The sequence below is a fragment of the Podarcis gaigeae genome, assembly GCF_964106915.1.
Source record: "Podarcis gaigeae genome assembly, chromosome: 9".
Classification (NCBI taxonomy): domain Eukaryota; kingdom Metazoa; phylum Chordata; class Lepidosauria; order Squamata; family Lacertidae; genus Podarcis; species Podarcis gaigeae.
The window spans coordinates 66,885,706-66,902,896 of record NC_139685.1 but is presented as its reverse complement, the minus strand read 5'-3'; the positions used below and the strand labels follow the sequence as shown (position 1 = coordinate 66,902,896).

Below are 17,191 nucleotides of genomic sequence, written 5' to 3'. Positions count from 1 at the left end.
TGGAACCCAAACATTGCAAACCCAGAAGTAAGTGTTCTGGCTTGTGAACTTTTTCCAGAAGTCAAACGTGCTCCATTTTGAGTGTTACGTTTCAGTTTTGAGTGTTATGCTGAGGTCTGTTTGTTTTTGCTATTTATTTTGCGTTTTTGTTTTTGCGGCTCTTTTTGTTTGTGTTTTTGTGACTGTTTGGAACGCAGTTCAGCTACTGATCGATGGATTGATTGTGTGACTGCAGTACATTGTTTATTGCTTTCATTTTACAGATCAATGGTCTCGTTAGATAGTAAAAAAAATCATGGTAAATTGCTGTTTTAGGGGTTGTTTTTAAGTCTGAAATGGATAAATCCATTTTGCATTACTTTCTATGGGAAAGCGCGCCCTGGTTTTGGAACGCTTTGGTTTTGGAACAGACTTCTGGAACGGATTAAGTTTGAGAACCAAGGTGCCACTGTATTGAATGGTGTGTGTGTGTGTGTGTGTGTGTGTGTGTGTTTACCAGGGTCAGGTGTAGAAGAGGGAAGTTTCACCAGCGACATCACAAGTTTATGTTGTATTTGAAATATTTGTTTATTTAAAAGCATAAACACTGAACACGTGGGAGCAGGAAAACTCTGAGACAGATAGTGGTAGTCTATTAAACAGCATCAGTTCAACCCCAGAAATAAACTCACGTCCTCGGATCCTGCCAAGGCTCCTTTCACTGCCAGCTGAAAAGATGCAAACCTCTCGACTCTTTCACTGGCTAGTAGGTGCATTCATGTTTTCTCTCACTCTCTGTAGCTGCTACCCAGCTGAATGGCATTTATTCAACTACCAACCATCAAAAGCCATTAATGTTAATTTATAAAGGCATTTGTCCACAAATAATAAACAAAAAAACCTAGAGAAAAGTATACATATATACTAAAATTATTACAATCATTACAGATATGAAATTATGTTTAGTAACGTGCATCACCTAGATTGGTGACCATAAGTAAAAGGTATTTTTAAATCAACAACAATGATAATTTATAGGAAGTGGGGGAGGGATAATATACTGTATTTTTTGCTCTATAAGACTCACTTTTTCCCTCCTAAAAAGTAAGGGGAAATGTGTGTGCGTCTTATGGAGCGAATGCATGTTACACAGCTATCCCAGAAGCCAGAACAGCAAGAGGGACTGCTGCTTTCACTGCACAGCGATCCCTCTTGCTGTTCTGGCTTCTGAGATTCAGAATATTTTTGTTCTTGTTTTCCTCCTCCAAAAACTAGGTGCGTCTTGTGGTCTGGTGCGTCTTATAGAGCGAAAAATACGGTATGTACCGTACTTCATGCATGCTGGCCTGGCTTCTTTTATGGAAAATTGAGTGGCTTACAAGTTTACAAGTGTGCTTACTCGGGTGCGTAGCAAATGGAATGCAGTCAGTATCTGGTTGTCTCCGATGGATCTGGGAGCTGGCATTTTGCGACTTCTCTTCTCTTAAACAAATTATGCCTTTATTTAAAGTAATTCAGCAATCAGCCCCAAATTCTGGCAATTGGCCGAGAAATCTTCAAACCTCCCCACCCCCCTAAAAACGAATAATAACTGTCTCGGCTGGATTTTTTCTGTTTAGATGACTACCAAGTTTTGAACACTGTACTGCAGCAGAGCGGAAATCTCAAACCAGGTTTTGAAATACATCAAGTTCAGGGACACACGAATATGCAGGTTAGTGAATGCAGGAACACCTAAAATAGGGCAAAAGGGATAAGAGTTATTTATAATGCTCCCAGGTAGGTAACCAGTCAAATGGCGCAACATTAAGCACTTAAGCAATTGGACTGAAGCAAGCCTGAGGGACTGGAAGCAGCAACATAGGCCGACACTACCATTCTATGATTCTATGATGCTATCCCAGATCAAGGGAAGTAATAGTCCTCTTCTATTCTGCCTTGGTCAGACTATACCTGGAACACTGTGTCAGTTCTGGGCACCACAATTTAAGATGGCTATTGACAACCTGGAACATGTGCAGAGGAGCAGCAAGAATATTATTGGTACAAAAATGGAAGCAAGAAGAATTACCGACAAAAGAAGAATGGTAAATGAAATTAATGGACTGTGCAGAATTAGATAAATTAACAGGAAGGATTCGAAACCTGCGGGATCAGAGATTCTTAGAGGACTGGAGTAAATATTTGAAAAGCAATTGTGATAAACAGATTGCGCTAGCAGGACTGCAAGAAGTTCTATAAGGAGGATTTTGTGAAATTTCGCAAGGAAGACTTTGAAAAGAATTATTAGTTAAGGACAATTAAAAGTAATAGAGAAATGCAGAACAAGTGATAAAGAATGGAAAATCTTCAGAGGTTGTTGACAGAAGTCTAAAATATTGCATAAGATAAGAAGTTATGTTAAATGATTGGAATGTATATGTATGTATGTGTGTGTGTGTGTATATATATATGTGATAGCCATCTTCAAATATCTCAAGGGCTGTCACATGGAAGATGGAGCAAGCTTGGTTTCTCCTGCTCTTGAGGGTAGGACCCAAACCAACAGATCCAAACTACAAGAAAGGAGATTCCGACTAAACATCAGGAAGAACTTTATGACAGTAAGAGGTGTTTGATAGGTGAGAGATGATGGACTCTCCTTTGTTGGAGGTCTTTAAGCAGAGGCTGGGCCATCTGCCACGGATGCTTTAGTTGAGATTTGGGGTTGGACTAAATGTCCCTTCCAGCTCTACAGTTCTATGATTCTATGATTCAAATGCTGGATGGAAGCTCTGCTTTCATGACAACCTGTAGTAGCTGTTGAAACTGTTGGCTCAGCACTGTGGTCCTTCATTAAGAGATCATAAGAAGTCAGACCACCAGTACATCCAGCTTGGTATTGTCTACACTGATGGGCAAAGTCTCTCCAGGATTTCAGGCAGGAGACATTCCCAGCCCTACCTTGAGATGTTGGGTGCTGAACCTGGGACCTTTTGCATGCAAAGTATCTGCTGTAGCACTGAGCTCGAGCTCTTGGGTAACATGGGAAGTGGTCCTTAGCATCAGGGGTTCCCAGCTGTAAAATGGGACCTGTAGTGATGAACGAAGGGTTGTGACTCTGACGCTTTGGACCATGCTGAGCCAGGGCTGGGGCTTGAGCCTGAAGGGTCCTCACCTGTGCTGGATCCTCAGGTGCAGGCACCAGCTAGTCTGCTCTGGCCCCTGAGGTGATGGAGGACCCATTGCCTGCAGGTGCTCCACTCTCAGCCCTGTCAGGGGAAGAGGAGGTTGCCTCTGGGTCTGGTAACCCTCCAGCCTCTCCTGAGCTGCAGAGGCTCAGGGCAGAGAGGCGGAGGGAACTAAGTTCCCGCAAGAGAAATGCTCGCCTCCAGGCCAGGAGAGGCAAGTCACCTGTGGACCAGGGCCACGCTATGCCTCGGGGCAGATAAAAGCAAGCCAGTCAGCCCCAGTCCCAGGTTGTGGGAGCAACATTGTTGGTAGCCTGTTCCTGCCGGCACCCTATCCTGCTTTCCTGCCAGAGCTCCTGACCTCACCCTGCCTTGGACCCAGCTACAGCTTTAACAGACTGCCTCCCTACTGCACCCTTGACCTCGGACTGGACTCGGACCTTGCCTCTCGGTTAACCCTTGGGACCAGCACACCCTAGGACCTACGTGCTCCTCCTCTGTGGAGGAGCCGGCCATTGCACACTTGCACATACAGAGGCAGGAAGCTGTGGCATGCAAGGTTCTGCCAGGTAGCTATCAGGCCAGACCTTGACTGAAAGCTACCTCTCATCTTCAGAGCCACACCTGACCACCCTGTTGCCTGTAGCCTAGTGGGAGGGCATCTGCCCTCCAGGCAGAAGGCCTCTGGTTCAATCCCTGGAGTCTCCACGTAGGGCTAGGGATGTTGTCCAGCTGGAACCCTAGAGAGCCACTGTCAGTTCTCAGGTAGATAGACCAAAGGTCTGACTTTGTCTAAGGTAGCTTCTGGCGTTTGGGGACCACAACTCCCATGAGGAGAGCCCCTGGGCTTGATGTTCCTCACCACTGTCTGCTCATAAGCATGCCACTGAGTTCAGTGGGGAGACTTATTCCCAGGTGAACAGGTACAGAGTTACAGCCCAAGGCAGTAATATGCCTTAACTGTTTGACACCTCAGCGCCCTTGACCTTAATGTATTGCGTGCTTGATAATATCTAGTAAATGTTTATTGAAAAAAGCAGAAGCATTTGAAAAGTTCGCTGAGGAGAGAGGTGCGGCCTCACAAGCAGGGCGAAAATCCGCCGCCAGAAAGCTATAAAACTGAGGGGAGTGGAACCTACGTCAGTCTCATTAACCTGCTGAAAGGGAAAAGGTGGCAGAATGGAGTCCTGTCTCCCAGGCCTTCAGGACTCTCAGGACCTGCTCCCCATGTCCCCTCCATTCGCTGGCCTTGCTCCAGGCTCTCTTTAATGTTTTGGCCCACCTGCGATGCGTCCTTGAACCCTGATACTGATCTTGCTTGCAAGCATGGAGGATAAGAGAAGGGTGTGTGAGTTCTGGGTAGAAACTAGCCTGCTGGGCAAAGATCAAATGTGCATTAAACTTACGAAACGATAACGGGAATAAGCCATGGAGCATAAAGTGCACATGGGGTTTGAGAAGTGTGGGCTAACGATGGTCAGAGTCATTTTACATAATCTTGCATTCAATACTGTTTGCTCCAGCAAAGGTTTTGGGCTGCTGGTATTTTCTGCTGAAATCCTGTACAACAAATATTTGGGAGGGGCGGGTTGTCCCATTTTTATTGTGCTGAATAAAGCTAATTGGAATAGATAGTTCAGTCAGTAGAGCATGAGACTCTTCCAAGCTCCACATTGGGCCAAAGATTCCTGCATTGCAGGGGGTTGGACTAGATGACCATCGTGGTCCCTTCCAACTCTACAATTCCATGATTCTACGACCAGGCCAGTATCTGGCAATGGATCACAAGGCGATGTCATGAGTTACATAGCAGGGGACTTTTGCTTTGCATAATTTCAAGGTGTCAGGGACCGTGCTGAGGAGGGCTGCACTGAGAAGGAATGGTGGGAGCCCCCCCCCTCCCCCTGATCCGGATCCTGAATCTTCCCAGGAGCAGGAGGACAGTATAGATTTGGAACAGTGGTTTGCAGAGGGGCATAGTTCGGAAGGCAGAAGCTAGGAAATACTGGGTGGGGAACAGCTAGGAGAAGAAACACTGGAAGAGAGAGAGTTAACAGATTCACAGTCTCTGGATAGTATCCACCCAATTCCCCAAAGTCCTGGAGAGCTCAGAAAGTGTCAGAACAGAAAGCACATAGGTTCCAAGCTCAGATTACAAGATTTAGGAGTGATGTAAATTAATAGGGACGGAGTAGGGAGTGAGCTTAATTGGGAGCCCCGCCATTCTGGTTAGATGCTTTCTTTTGTCCTTCGCTGTGTTTATTAAAGAAATGCACTCATAAGAATTCTCTTTTGTTTGATCTGCTCATTTATGGAGGAGGAAGCCAATTCCCCAAAGCCTGAAACAAGGCAGATAATTTGGGATACTGGGATTGGTCCCTCTTTACCTCTTCCCCGCTCCCCCAGTCATATTCTAAGGACAACAGAGAATGCACTGAAGAACAATGTATTTTTACCACGCCTTCCATCCCACACCCCTGCTCCTAGGCTGTAAACCGGGAATCACAAACCTTTCTAGAATATCCCCAGCTGCTTCCTCCTGTTGATATCTCTCTTGAGCTGACAAAGATTGCAGGGAGCACAGAAAGTGGTGGTGAGGCAGTCACTACAGATGGATCCCTGCAGAGAGTAAAAAAAAAAAAAGCAAAATTTCATAGCAGAAGACTGAATTGTATTTTGATTAGGGATGGATGGAACATTCTGTTTCCAGTCTCTGCTGGCTTTCTTTATTTTATTTATTTAAGATGTTATCTGCACAACACTTAAGTGTTTGTTGAGCAACCTAGAAACACGAAACACAAATATTATCCAGTAATTTAAAAGGTTAGGTCCCGTTGCAAACGACTCTAGGGTTGCGGCGCTCATCTCGCTTTATTGGCCGAGGGAGCCGGTGTACAGCTTCCGAGTCATGTGGCCAGCATGACTAAGCCGCTTCTGGCGAAACCAGAGCAGCACACGGAAACGCCGTTTACTTTCCTGCCAGAGCGGTACCTATTGATCTACTTGCATTTTGATGTGCTTTCGAAATGCTAGGTTGGCAGGAGCAGGGACTGAGCAACAGGAGCTCACCCCATCGCGGGGATTTGAACCGCCGACCTTCTGATCGGCAAGCCCTAGGCTCTGTGGTTTAACCCGCAGTGCCACCTGCGTCCCTATCCAGTAATTTACCGGTATTCTAAACTGAGTCCGGTAGCGAGTCCTCATGGCGACGCACGGTCCACAGCAACAGCATTCGTCCATGTCCTTGGCAACTTTGCATCCTAGACAGAAGAAGCAGAATGTTCCACACAGACCTAGAGAGAGGGAGGAATCAAACACAAAGGTTAGCATTTTCTCATCCTCTAGAATCCACGCAGCCAATGGAATTTCACTGCTTGGTTTCAGAAGCATTTAGAGGCATGGTGTCTTGAGATGAAGAAACACTTTCAAAGAGAGGACCACTTCTCAGGGTTAGAGCATCTATCTTACGTACAAAAGGCCTAAGGTCCAATCCTCAGTATCTCCAGCGCGAGACTGGGAGTGCCCAGTGTCTGAAACCCTGGAAAGACACTGCCAATCACTGAAGACAAAAATGACTCAGGATAGGCAGTTCCCTAACTCCCAAATTACTCTCCGGCTCCAATTGCTCTTGGGTCAACAATTCCTTGCGTCTTGGATTTCTTTCTGCAGTTACTACATGCAATTGGAAATTATCAGTCATCACGATGGGTTGGCCAAACGTGTTTGTGAGTTTGCAAAGACTCGCCGAAGGGTGTGTGCAATGCAACTCATAAGCACATACAGAGTCAAGGGCCAAGGGCAGCAGAGGCTTAGATAAAAGGTAAAGACACACACATTCTGTTTTGTAAAAGTTCACTAAGCAAAAATTCATTTATCCAAACATGAGGAATTCGTACCCAAGCCTTGCTATACATACCACAGATTCAGATATCCAAACAGAAAAGCATTTTTACTTCCTCATTTGCATTTTGCTGGTTGGCTGAGGAATGGAGGGAGGGGGAACAATCGGATAAATCAGAGCATTTCCCCCTCTGTTTTCCTGGATTATTATTTTGGGGGGGGGGTCTTTGGGAGTAAAAATTCTATGGTCGGGACACATTAGAAATTTTCCAATAGGAATCACTGGAAATTATTGGCTTGTTATGTGAATGCTTGCCCCTGTGAATGATTTCCATGGAACGCATGATGTCTGGATAGCAAAACCTATATTTTTATTATGTAGAATAATAATTAATCTCCCTGGGAGGGAAGGTCAGACCATATAGGCCACACGAGGGTCACCCTGTACAGCGCTTCGTTTCTCCCCATATAAGTGAGTGGCTGCCCTTCTCTCCTACAGGGACAAAAAAAGGGACCACTTGGGGCCATTAATGGGGCGTGGTGCGAAATCTGTCAGCTGGACCTGGGCATCTTAAGACCTGCACTGCCAGAGTGGCCTTCAGTCACTATTGGTTTTTCTGCAACACCATATTAATGGCCAGAGAAGCAGTGGCGTAGCAAGGTCAGGTGGTACCCGGTCCAGAAAATTTCTTGTCACCCCCCCCCCCACACACACACTGAAATTTTTGCCTGCAAAAATGGTTTGACCTTATTTCACATTTTGGGAGCCAGAGTTGTTGAGCTATTCTAGCGGGGATCGCGTGACTTGCGACGAGGAGTCTGCCTGCCGCCCTACAGGGGAGCCATTTTGGCAGTGGTAAGCCAAAGCACGCCAAGGTGTCTCTCACAGATGTTGAGAGCCACACAGCATTTTGTCACCCCCCTCGGAGGTCACACCTGAGGCAGACCACACCCACCACACCCACCTTGCTCCGCCCCTGCAGAGAAGGGGGACTGCAGCTCCTCACCTCAGGTGGACCAAGTTATATGAGAAGCCAATGGGGGAACTGGCTGGCTTTGTACAAGTCTTGCTCCAGGGTTGGTTTCTCAGTCCACACAACTTTTCAGAGGAAGTAGTTATTCTAGAGACTGCTGTGCCTCTCCTCCCCTTCCTGAGACCTCCCTTTAAGCTGCCATGTTTCCCACTTTACAGAATACAGTCCTCTGTTTGAAGGACTGCCAATCCAAATCCAATTTAAGGGCAAAGAACTCTGAGAAGAGATATCCAGGGCCTGGAAGGTGCCCAATAATTGACAGCACCCGAAGTTGAGAGCACCTGGACTGCAAACAGAGCAGATACGGTCTCTGCCCAGTATACCTGAAGGAGCGTCTCCACCCCCATCGTCCAGCCCGGACACTGAGGTCCAGCTCCAAGGGCCTTCTGGCAGTTCCCTTACTGTGAGAAGCAAGGCTACATGGAACTAGGCAGAGGGCCTTCTCAGTAGTGGCGCCTGCCCTGTGGAACGCCCGCCAATCAGATGTCAAGGAAATCAACAACTCTCTGACTTTTAGAAGACATCTGAAGGCAGCACAATATAGGGAAGCTTTTAATGTTTGATGTTTCATTGTGTTTTTGTATATTCTGTTGGGAGCCGCCCAGAGTGCCTGTGGAAAACCAGCCAGATGGGCGGGGTAATAATAATAATAATAATAATAATAATAATAATAATAATAATAATAACAACACAAGTGGCAGATGCTACACTTCTTCCCCTGCATGGAAAGCCCACCTTGCTATTTGAGAATGGTCACAGTAGTGTGTGATGGAACACTGAGAGATTGGCTTTTATAGAGAGAGGTTGACTGTTGTTTTATAGTACAGATAAACCGTGGCTGATGTCCAAAGTCCCACAACGCCATAAAACCCCAAATCTTTGAACTTCACTCACAGACACGACAGTCGCTGCCGCAGTCACAGAGGTCCGTCTGCCACTCAAAACTCCGCGTGGATGTGTGGCATTGTGGCTGGGTGGTGACCACAGGCCGATAAGTCATTTCCATTTTCACAAAGTCTGGTTAGATGTTGCTGTCTAGTGGAAGGGAAAAAATACATTGGTTTTGAGACTTTTAAAAGTGCAACTAGTCTCTGCATCATGCCCTTCAGCAAAACCTGCTGAGTAAATCATGAGATTAAGAGAAAGGAACATTTTCTAGATTAGTAAATAGTTTAGGAGCAGAAAGCAGACATTAAGGGTGATTTCACAGTACAGTGAGGGAGGGAAGCGTCTGGCTTTCCAGTTGCTGTTGGACTCCCATCAGATGTCAAAGCAATAAACAACTACCGGACGTTTAGAAGACATCTGAAGGCAGCCCTCTTTAGGGAAGTTTTTAATGATTGATGTTTTAATGTATTTTGAATCTTTTGTTGGAAACCACCCAGAGTGTCTGGGGAAACCCAGCCAGATGGGTGGAGTATAAATAATAAATTATTATTATTATTATTAAAATTATGTTTAACTAGAACTCCAGTTTGCTTAAAAATTAGGACGAAAGGAAATCCTGCTGCAACCTGATGATGATGAGATGGTCTTAACTTGGTATAAGGCAGTTTCCTATGTTCCTAAATCGGGAAGAATGCTCAGTAAACAGGTTGTCTGGATTGAAAGCAGCCTCAGGGCATAATCAGGAAAAAACCACAAATTTCATGACAAGGATTATTAATATTATTAGTAAATAAAACCTAAAAAGCAAATTGCCAATATTGTCATTAGGGCTGGGTGATGTATTGATACATTGTCCAAAATTGGTTTGAAGTCCACATCACGGTAACAGTTTTGTAATATTCAACATGGGATATATACCACAATGTGTGTGTGTGTGTCATATGTAAAAAAATAAAATTGTGATGTGGGAAAAACCGTGAAGCCAACTCGTCACTTTTCTCAGGATTTCTCCTGCCCCTGTTGCTCTGTACAGTGGTACCTCAGGTTACAGGCACTTCAGGTTACAGATGCTTCAGGTTACAGACTCCGCTAACCCAGAAATAGTGCCTTGGGTTAAGAACTTTGCTTCAGGATGAGAACAAAAATCGTGCTCTGGTGACGTAGCGGCAGCAGGAGGCCCCATTAGCTAAAGTGGTGCTTCAGGTTAAGAACGGACCTCTGGAACGAATTAAGTTCTTAACCCGAGGTACCACTGTACCATAAAATATCAGTTGCAACATTAGGTTAAAAGTAAGTGAAAATGTATCAGTTTCAGACCTCTAAGCCGGAGAAGTTCCCAGGAAATTACGCAGTTCGCCTCTACATACCGTAGTTGCATCCTTATTCTCAGACATTGTGATGATATGGTCAGAGCCATAGCTAGGTGATCTCGCGCCCCTGGCAGAACCACCCAGATTGCGCCCCCTAGCCATGGACAAATTAGCTCTTCTTTCTGCCTCTCCTCCAACTCAACCTCCCCCCCCCCCCCCGGTACCCATTCAATTCCTCACACACTTCACCTTGCAATGAATTCTGATTGAAGGAGGATACCAAGATGGGGAAGGTTGACCTAGATGATGCTATATAAGCATCTCCCCACTTATGCTTGAGTTACGTTCCGGGCCCCTGCCTGCGTGTGAAATCCCATAAAGTGGGAAGCACCCCACTTTAATAGGGAGAAGGGCATGGGAAGAGGAGCTCCACCCACCGCTACTGATTATTTTTATCTGCAGTTGAAGATGTAGAAAGAGCACAAAGTGTGCTTTAGGCTACACTTGTAGTTCATGGACTCTTGCCTCGCACAGAGCGTGATGGCGAAGTCAACTAAGTCTGGCCTATTTCCTGACATGAGCAGATTGTGTGCCCGGGGTGGAATGTGCCTCTGCTTCTTCCTCTGCAACATGCAAAGATTGCACAACACCAGACAGAGCAGAACGGGAAGTATTCCCCAAAGGCAGAAAGTCTGGAAATCACCAAGGAATCAAGGCTGTGATTGCATACACACTGAACCTTTAAGGCACATTCAAACCGTCAAAGAATTCTGGGCACCACAGTTTACCTCTTAAAGGTAAAGGTATAGGGAACCCTGACCATTAGGTCCAGTCGTGGCCGACTCTGGGGTTGCGGCGCTCATCTCGCTTTATTAGCCGAGGGAGCCAGCGTACAGCTTCCGGGTCATGTGGCCAGCATGACTAAGCCACTTCTGGCAAACCAGAGCAGCGCACGGAAACACTGTTTACCTTCCAACCGGAGTGGTACCTATTTATCTACTTGCACTTTGATGTGCTTTCGAACTGCTAGGTTGGCAGAATCAGGGACCAAGCAACGGGAGCTCACCCCATCGCGGGGATTCGAACCGCCGACCTTCTGATCGGCAAGTCCTAAGCTCTGTGGTTTAACCCACAGCGCCACCCATGTCCCTCCTCCTTTTTACCTCCTGCAGAACTGCAATTCCTGGCAACTCTTAACAAACCACAGTGCCTAGTATTCTTTGAGGGGGGTAATGTGCCCAGGATGCGTCGTGACGATTTAGTGTGTACTCAGCTTGAGAGGGAGTGGGCATGTCCACTCCAGGTAAGCATCCCTTGAGCCTAGACCCACAGAGTTGTCTCCAGCTATCTGTGACTCATCAGTAAGACCCAGTGCTGGATTTAGGTATAAGCTAAACAAGCTATAGCTTAGGGCCCCACTCTCTTGGGGGTATCCAAAAAACTTAAAAGGAAAAAAAAAACCCTGGATGTACATTTCTAAAATAGAAGATAAAAAACAAAATAAAAGCTACACACAGCAAGAGTATTTTGTGTTGTGTAGGCTCCTATGGCGTAAGTAATGGGCCCCGCCTGCTAGCCTGCTCCCTAAAATATCACTGGTTTGCTCATTTCTATATATATAAGGTGCCTACATTCTGCTATTTATAATTATTAGTTGTTTGCATCGTATATTTACACCTATCATTATTTCATGTAATAGCAAGTTTCTAGATACCAGATTATGGGTCTTTGTAAATTGTGTTTCTAAAGGAACTTTTGTTATTGCCAAATGCCAATGTGTTCACATTATTATGTTTGTTATAAATAAAAAATCATCTTAAGTTAGAGCTCAGTAATTATTTCACTATTAATGTAAGGTAAAGGTAAAGGGACCCCTGACCATTAGGTCCAGTTGTGGCTGACTCTGGGGTTTCGGCGCTCATCTCGCTTTATTGGCCAAGGGAGCCGGTGTACAGCTTCCGGGTCATGTGGCCAGCATGACTAAGTCGCTTCTGGTGAACCAGAGCAGCACACAGAAACACCATTTACCTTCCCGCTGGAGCGGTACCTATTTATCTTCTTGCACTTTGACATGCTTTCAAACTGCTAGGTTGGCAGGAGCAGGGACCGAGCAACAGGAGCTCATCCCGTTGACTATTAATGTACTTCTTCTTAATTGTATTTCACTATTAATATACTTCTTCTTAACTGTATTTCAGTTCAACAATTATTTTGATAAAATACATATTTTGTTACGTGCAAATTGCTTTAGATACCTATTAGTCATGTCCATTGATTTCTATGGGTAGGACAAACATTGGGTGCCACCCTAAAAGCTGATGGGTAGACCATGGGTCGTGTTCAGGGCCAGCCAAAGCTATTTCACTACTTGGGGCAAGGCAGGGTCCCTTGCCCGTGCAGCCTGCAGTGCTGCCAGCATTTACTGACTTCAGGGACTGTGGAGATACCAGGCACATTTTGAAAGGCTTTGCTCAGCCTGCCAGCTGCTAGCAATAGCACCTTGAAACACATTCATTTTGGCAGCCTGGTCGTCCTTGGGATGGCAGCAGGGCGAAGGGATACACGATTTGCTGCCCTTCCTAGTCTGCCTCCTGAGACAGATAGCTTCATTTTGGCTCATGATAGGCTTAGTCCTAGTCATGTTTCACGTGGGAATGGTTACTTCCTTTTTCCCCTGAGCTATTTCTTCTGAAACAGCCAGTTTTCAGTTCCTTCTACCCAGCGTGGTTGGCACTCGCCAGGGCCATGGGAAATGGAAACCCCTGCTGCTGAAATGTCACCGAAACCACAAATCTGATTTGATAACCAAATCGTTCAGTGACCCGAAACCTTTCCAATCTGCAGATTTTGTGTGAGAATCAAGTGTCCCTGGCCATGCAAAGCAGGACAGCTAACCGTCTCCAAACGTTTGGGTTGGTAGTGGTGCTGCCAAACTGAAAGTGAAGTTGAACATAAATTGCATTTTGATTTGTAGTCTCAGCAGGTTGCTTTTGATGAAGCTGACTGCAAGAAATCCAGCCAAGTTCTCTGTGTTCTCACATCCACACCATCCGTTTAAAGGCGTTTTATAGCAATCTAAGAGCCAGGGCTTCCCTCAAGGAATCCTGGGAACTGTCATATGTTAAAGGTGCCTCAAAGGGCCATTCAAATAATGTTACATTTGTAGTCACCCTAAACAACAGACAAATGCTGCTGTTTAGCACAACTCCAAAGTCTTCTGCCTTCCTCAAGCTACCTCTTGCTGCCTAATGGTAGGACTAGTTCCGGCAAATTGCCTGGACATTTGAAGAACTTCAACCCACAACCATGAAGGCTAAATGTCTACTTTTGTTTCCACAGTTTCAGTGATAGTTGCTCACCTGCTTCCCCAACAAAGAGATTTCTGTATCCTCCCCTCCAAAGGATCCACACTATTCTCCCGACTGTAAAAATTTAAAACTAACTTTAATATTGACTTTTTATATTGTTGCAGTCTTCCCCGGGACCTTATGGTGAAGATCCGTTTAATGATAAAAATGATAAGAATTAAAATGGTCATTCTTATTTTCCAACTGGCTGATAATAAAAACTAGAAGCCTTGTATCTAGCATTGTTCAGTTATTCTAAGAAACAGTGCAGTTTTGAAAGTGCCAGTCCGCCATCTTGGTTTAAAATGGAATCCCACTGCAATCGAACACAGATGAAAACCTGCTCCCTGATCTCAGAACCATCATCCAAGATTTGGTTATGATATCTTAAGAGGTGTCCAAATGCAGAGCAGACAAAAAAACTTTTCAAAATATATAATAGGTATATACCAACTGTCCAGTACCTTGTGGACAGCTGCCTCCTGGCACCATCAGATCTGAAACAAATAATATTTTAAGCCACCACCCAAGTAGCCGATGGAAATCAATTTCATGGGATACAGTTATCATCAATAGCTTATAGGGTACAATCCAGTCAATGAAAAAAATTTTTAAGTCCTACTAATTTGAACAGAAGAGAGTTAAGCAGACACTTGACTCCTGCTAAAATTGTTGGGAATTGAAGATTGTAGCCCGTGTTTTTCTTCTTGTTTCAAAGGACTAGGCAAATCCATGTCAAAACAATCAGCATGCAAGGCCTAGCACAGCCTACATTTTAGATGCCGGGAAACTCATGATGATTCACAGATAATGCAATGCAGAGTTCATTAGAGCTTTGATTTATTGTTCCAGTTTCCTTTGAAAGCTCCTGACGTGTCTCTCTTTGGAACATGAGGCGCATGCTTTGAAGGCAGGCTTTATTTGTGCCTGGGTTCAATCCAAGCACCTGTTGTCCGTGCCAAGACACAACTCCAGAGCATGGAGAGTTGTTTAAGCAGTACATTTAAATTGGGTGGAACTGTAGCACAAGAAGGTAGGCTTCCACAGATGAAATGAGAAGCTAAACACATTATGTCAAATTGTGGCATAATTCAGCATTAAGGACTCAGGCCACAAAGGTGAGAGAAAGCAAATATAAAAAGCTTTGAGGTGTTCTGGAGACTTCTTTAGCAATGGTATGTTTGTGTATATACTCTCTCTCTCTCTCTCTCTCTCTCTCTCTCTCTCTCTGTGTGTGTGTGTGTGTGTGTGTGCGCATTTAAGACCCATTCATTAATGGGCCACTTGGCTGGAATTTTATGCACACTTAATTGAAACGCCATGGGCCTTATTTCTGAATAAACTTTTTCTTATTTGTAAACTGCCCTGGAATATTTTGATACAAGGTGGTACACAGTGAAAGCTAGTCCATTTATGCACTCCGGTCTACTCTTGGGCTCTCCCAACCTCCCTAACTTCAACTGTACCATTCCCAATTGCCACCAGTAAGAAAGATAGATACAGTGGTACAGTACCTTGGTTTGAAACCATTTTGGATTACAACCACATCAAACCCTGAAGTGTGTGTCCCTTTTTTTGGATTACAACCCATTTTTGGGGATTACAACCATTTTTTTTAGAGGCCCCATTGGTGAAAGTGCGCCTGTTTTGCTTTACAATCGGCCCTCCAGAACGGATTATGGTTGTAAACCAAGGTATCACTGTAGATAGATAGATGATAGATAGATGATAGATAGATAGATAGATAGATAGATAGATAGATAGATAGATAGATAGAGATAGTAGATAGGCAGGCAAAGGACTCACTTCCTAGTCATGACAAACAGCTTGCACCCATTATTTTGACCTCACACCATTTCTTTGTTGATATGAAAATTAAGCATTGGATTCAATTCTAGACTTTAGGAAAATCAGTTGGGAGCTTTCAAAAATCCCAAATTAATCAGGGAAAAAAGAAACTGTACACATACCCCTTTGCTGAATTACCCTGGATGGAGCGTTTTCTTTCCTTAGATGAAATTTAGCCAACACGTTTATTCTGCGTAGGGTGTTCACACCACAGCAAGGGAACACTGACACTCTCTGAGATTGCCGCTCGCTATTTATATTCAGGAAAATTAATTGTGGGTTACAATATTTGATCTGAACCTGATAGGGTGTAAAGACAGTCACTCGTTCTGCATGACAAATTAGTAAATTAGACGCCGGGGTTGCTGCTCTTGCACAAGTTGAACATTGAAAAGGCTTGGTCTTTCCATAGTCACTACTGGATTACACACTGCTGGACTTAATGTGCTTCTATATATAGAGATGTAAAACCAGCATGCCTGCTATTGCGAGAAGTCCACTTTTAAATGAGCTAATCTGATTAACTGAAAATTAAAACGAGTTAGAATGACTAATTTGTTTTAATATATTTTCCCCAGCTGGGGTAAGGAGGCACATAGGAAAAGAATCTCATGCCAATTTTGGTAAAACAGAGAACTTGGGGAACTTTTGGCTCTCCCCAAGTTGCTGAACTACAACTCCCATCAGCAGGAACCAACATGGCCAGTGGGCAGAGATGGTGGGAATTGTAGTACATCAACATCTGGAGGGTCAAGTGTTTTCCATACCTGCACAGGGCCTTCTTGGTAGTGGTGCCTTCCCTGTGGAACACCTTCTTTTCAGATGTCAAGGAAATCAATAACTATCTGACTTTTAGAAGACATCTGAAGGCAGCCCTGTTTAGGGACATTTTTAAGAACTGATGTTTTAGTATGTTCTGATATATGCTGTGAGCCACCCAGAGTGGCTGGGGATACCCAGCCAGGTGGGCGCAGTAAAAATAATAATACGATACAATACAATATCTTTATTGTCATTGTCCCATACAGAACAATGAAATTGAAAAATCTACATAAGACATTCAAAAACCCCTAAAAACTCTGAAACCCCATTTTAAAATACAATATACTATAGAGATGCCTTATGCTGCGTTTAGAACCAGAATTGCATTTGCGTAGAAACTGTTTCTCAGGTGGCTAATAATAATAATAATAATAATTTGGAAAGCTAGGCAAGGTCTGGTATGGTATCAAATTGGATAGGGGATTGCATGTTGAGATTCCTGCGTTGCAGAGGGTTGGACTACTTGACCTCTGGGGTCATTTCCAACTTTTAGTTCTATGAATTGACAACTAAATTGTGTCAGTGGATTGAATGTGGCGATAGCGGTGATATTTAGCATTCAGGCTGTGTTGGGGTATATGGGGTATTAGAGGACGGGTAGTTCGTTCTCTGCCTTGTGGCTATACTCGTCCATGAGAAAGGCTTTGGGAGTAAACCCCAAGGAAAAAATCTGTATCCGCTGCCTTGCAGGACATCTTTGGAAGAAGAAAAGGCAAGGGGGTAAACTCTACACAGATCTGGAGTGGAGTCCCTAAGACGGTTGGTTGGTTGGATGGTAGGTCCATATATATACAGTCATACCTCATGTTATGTCCGCTTCATGTTACGTTATTTCAGGTTACGTCCTGCGGTGACCTGGAAATACCGGAAAGGGTTACTTCTGGGTTTCGCTGCTCGCGGATACGCAGAAGCGCAAAATGACGTCATGCACATGCACAGAAGCGGCGAATCGC

At 44.6% G+C, this 17,191-nt stretch overlaps 1 protein-coding gene and 1 long non-coding RNA gene across 2 annotated transcripts in view; one reads left to right on the top strand and one right to left on the bottom strand.

Annotated features, from left to right (window-relative positions):
* Positions 1-542: 542 nt before the first annotated feature.
* Positions 543-15,682, bottom strand: LOC310852879 (placenta-specific gene 8 protein-like). The gene is made up of 6 exons (XM_083757015.1): positions 15,539-15,682; positions 8,918-9,058; positions 6,318-6,442; positions 5,660-5,768; positions 1,306-1,713; positions 543-1,039 (listed from the first exon to the last, which is right to left on the bottom strand). The coding sequence occupies exons 2-4, from the start codon at positions 9,027-9,029 to the stop codon at positions 5,664-5,666; spliced, it is 342 nt and encodes a 113-aa protein (XP_083613141.1). The 5' UTR covers positions 9,030-9,058; positions 15,539-15,682; the 3' UTR covers positions 543-1,039; positions 1,306-1,713; positions 5,660-5,663.
* Positions 1,153-17,191, top strand: part of LOC310852912 — a 101,679-nt gene continuing 85,640 nt past the window's right edge. The window contains exon 1 of the long non-coding RNA XR_014568427.1: positions 1,153-1,297. This is a non-coding gene — a long non-coding RNA (uncharacterized lncRNA). The remainder of the gene's footprint in view (positions 1,298-17,191) is intronic.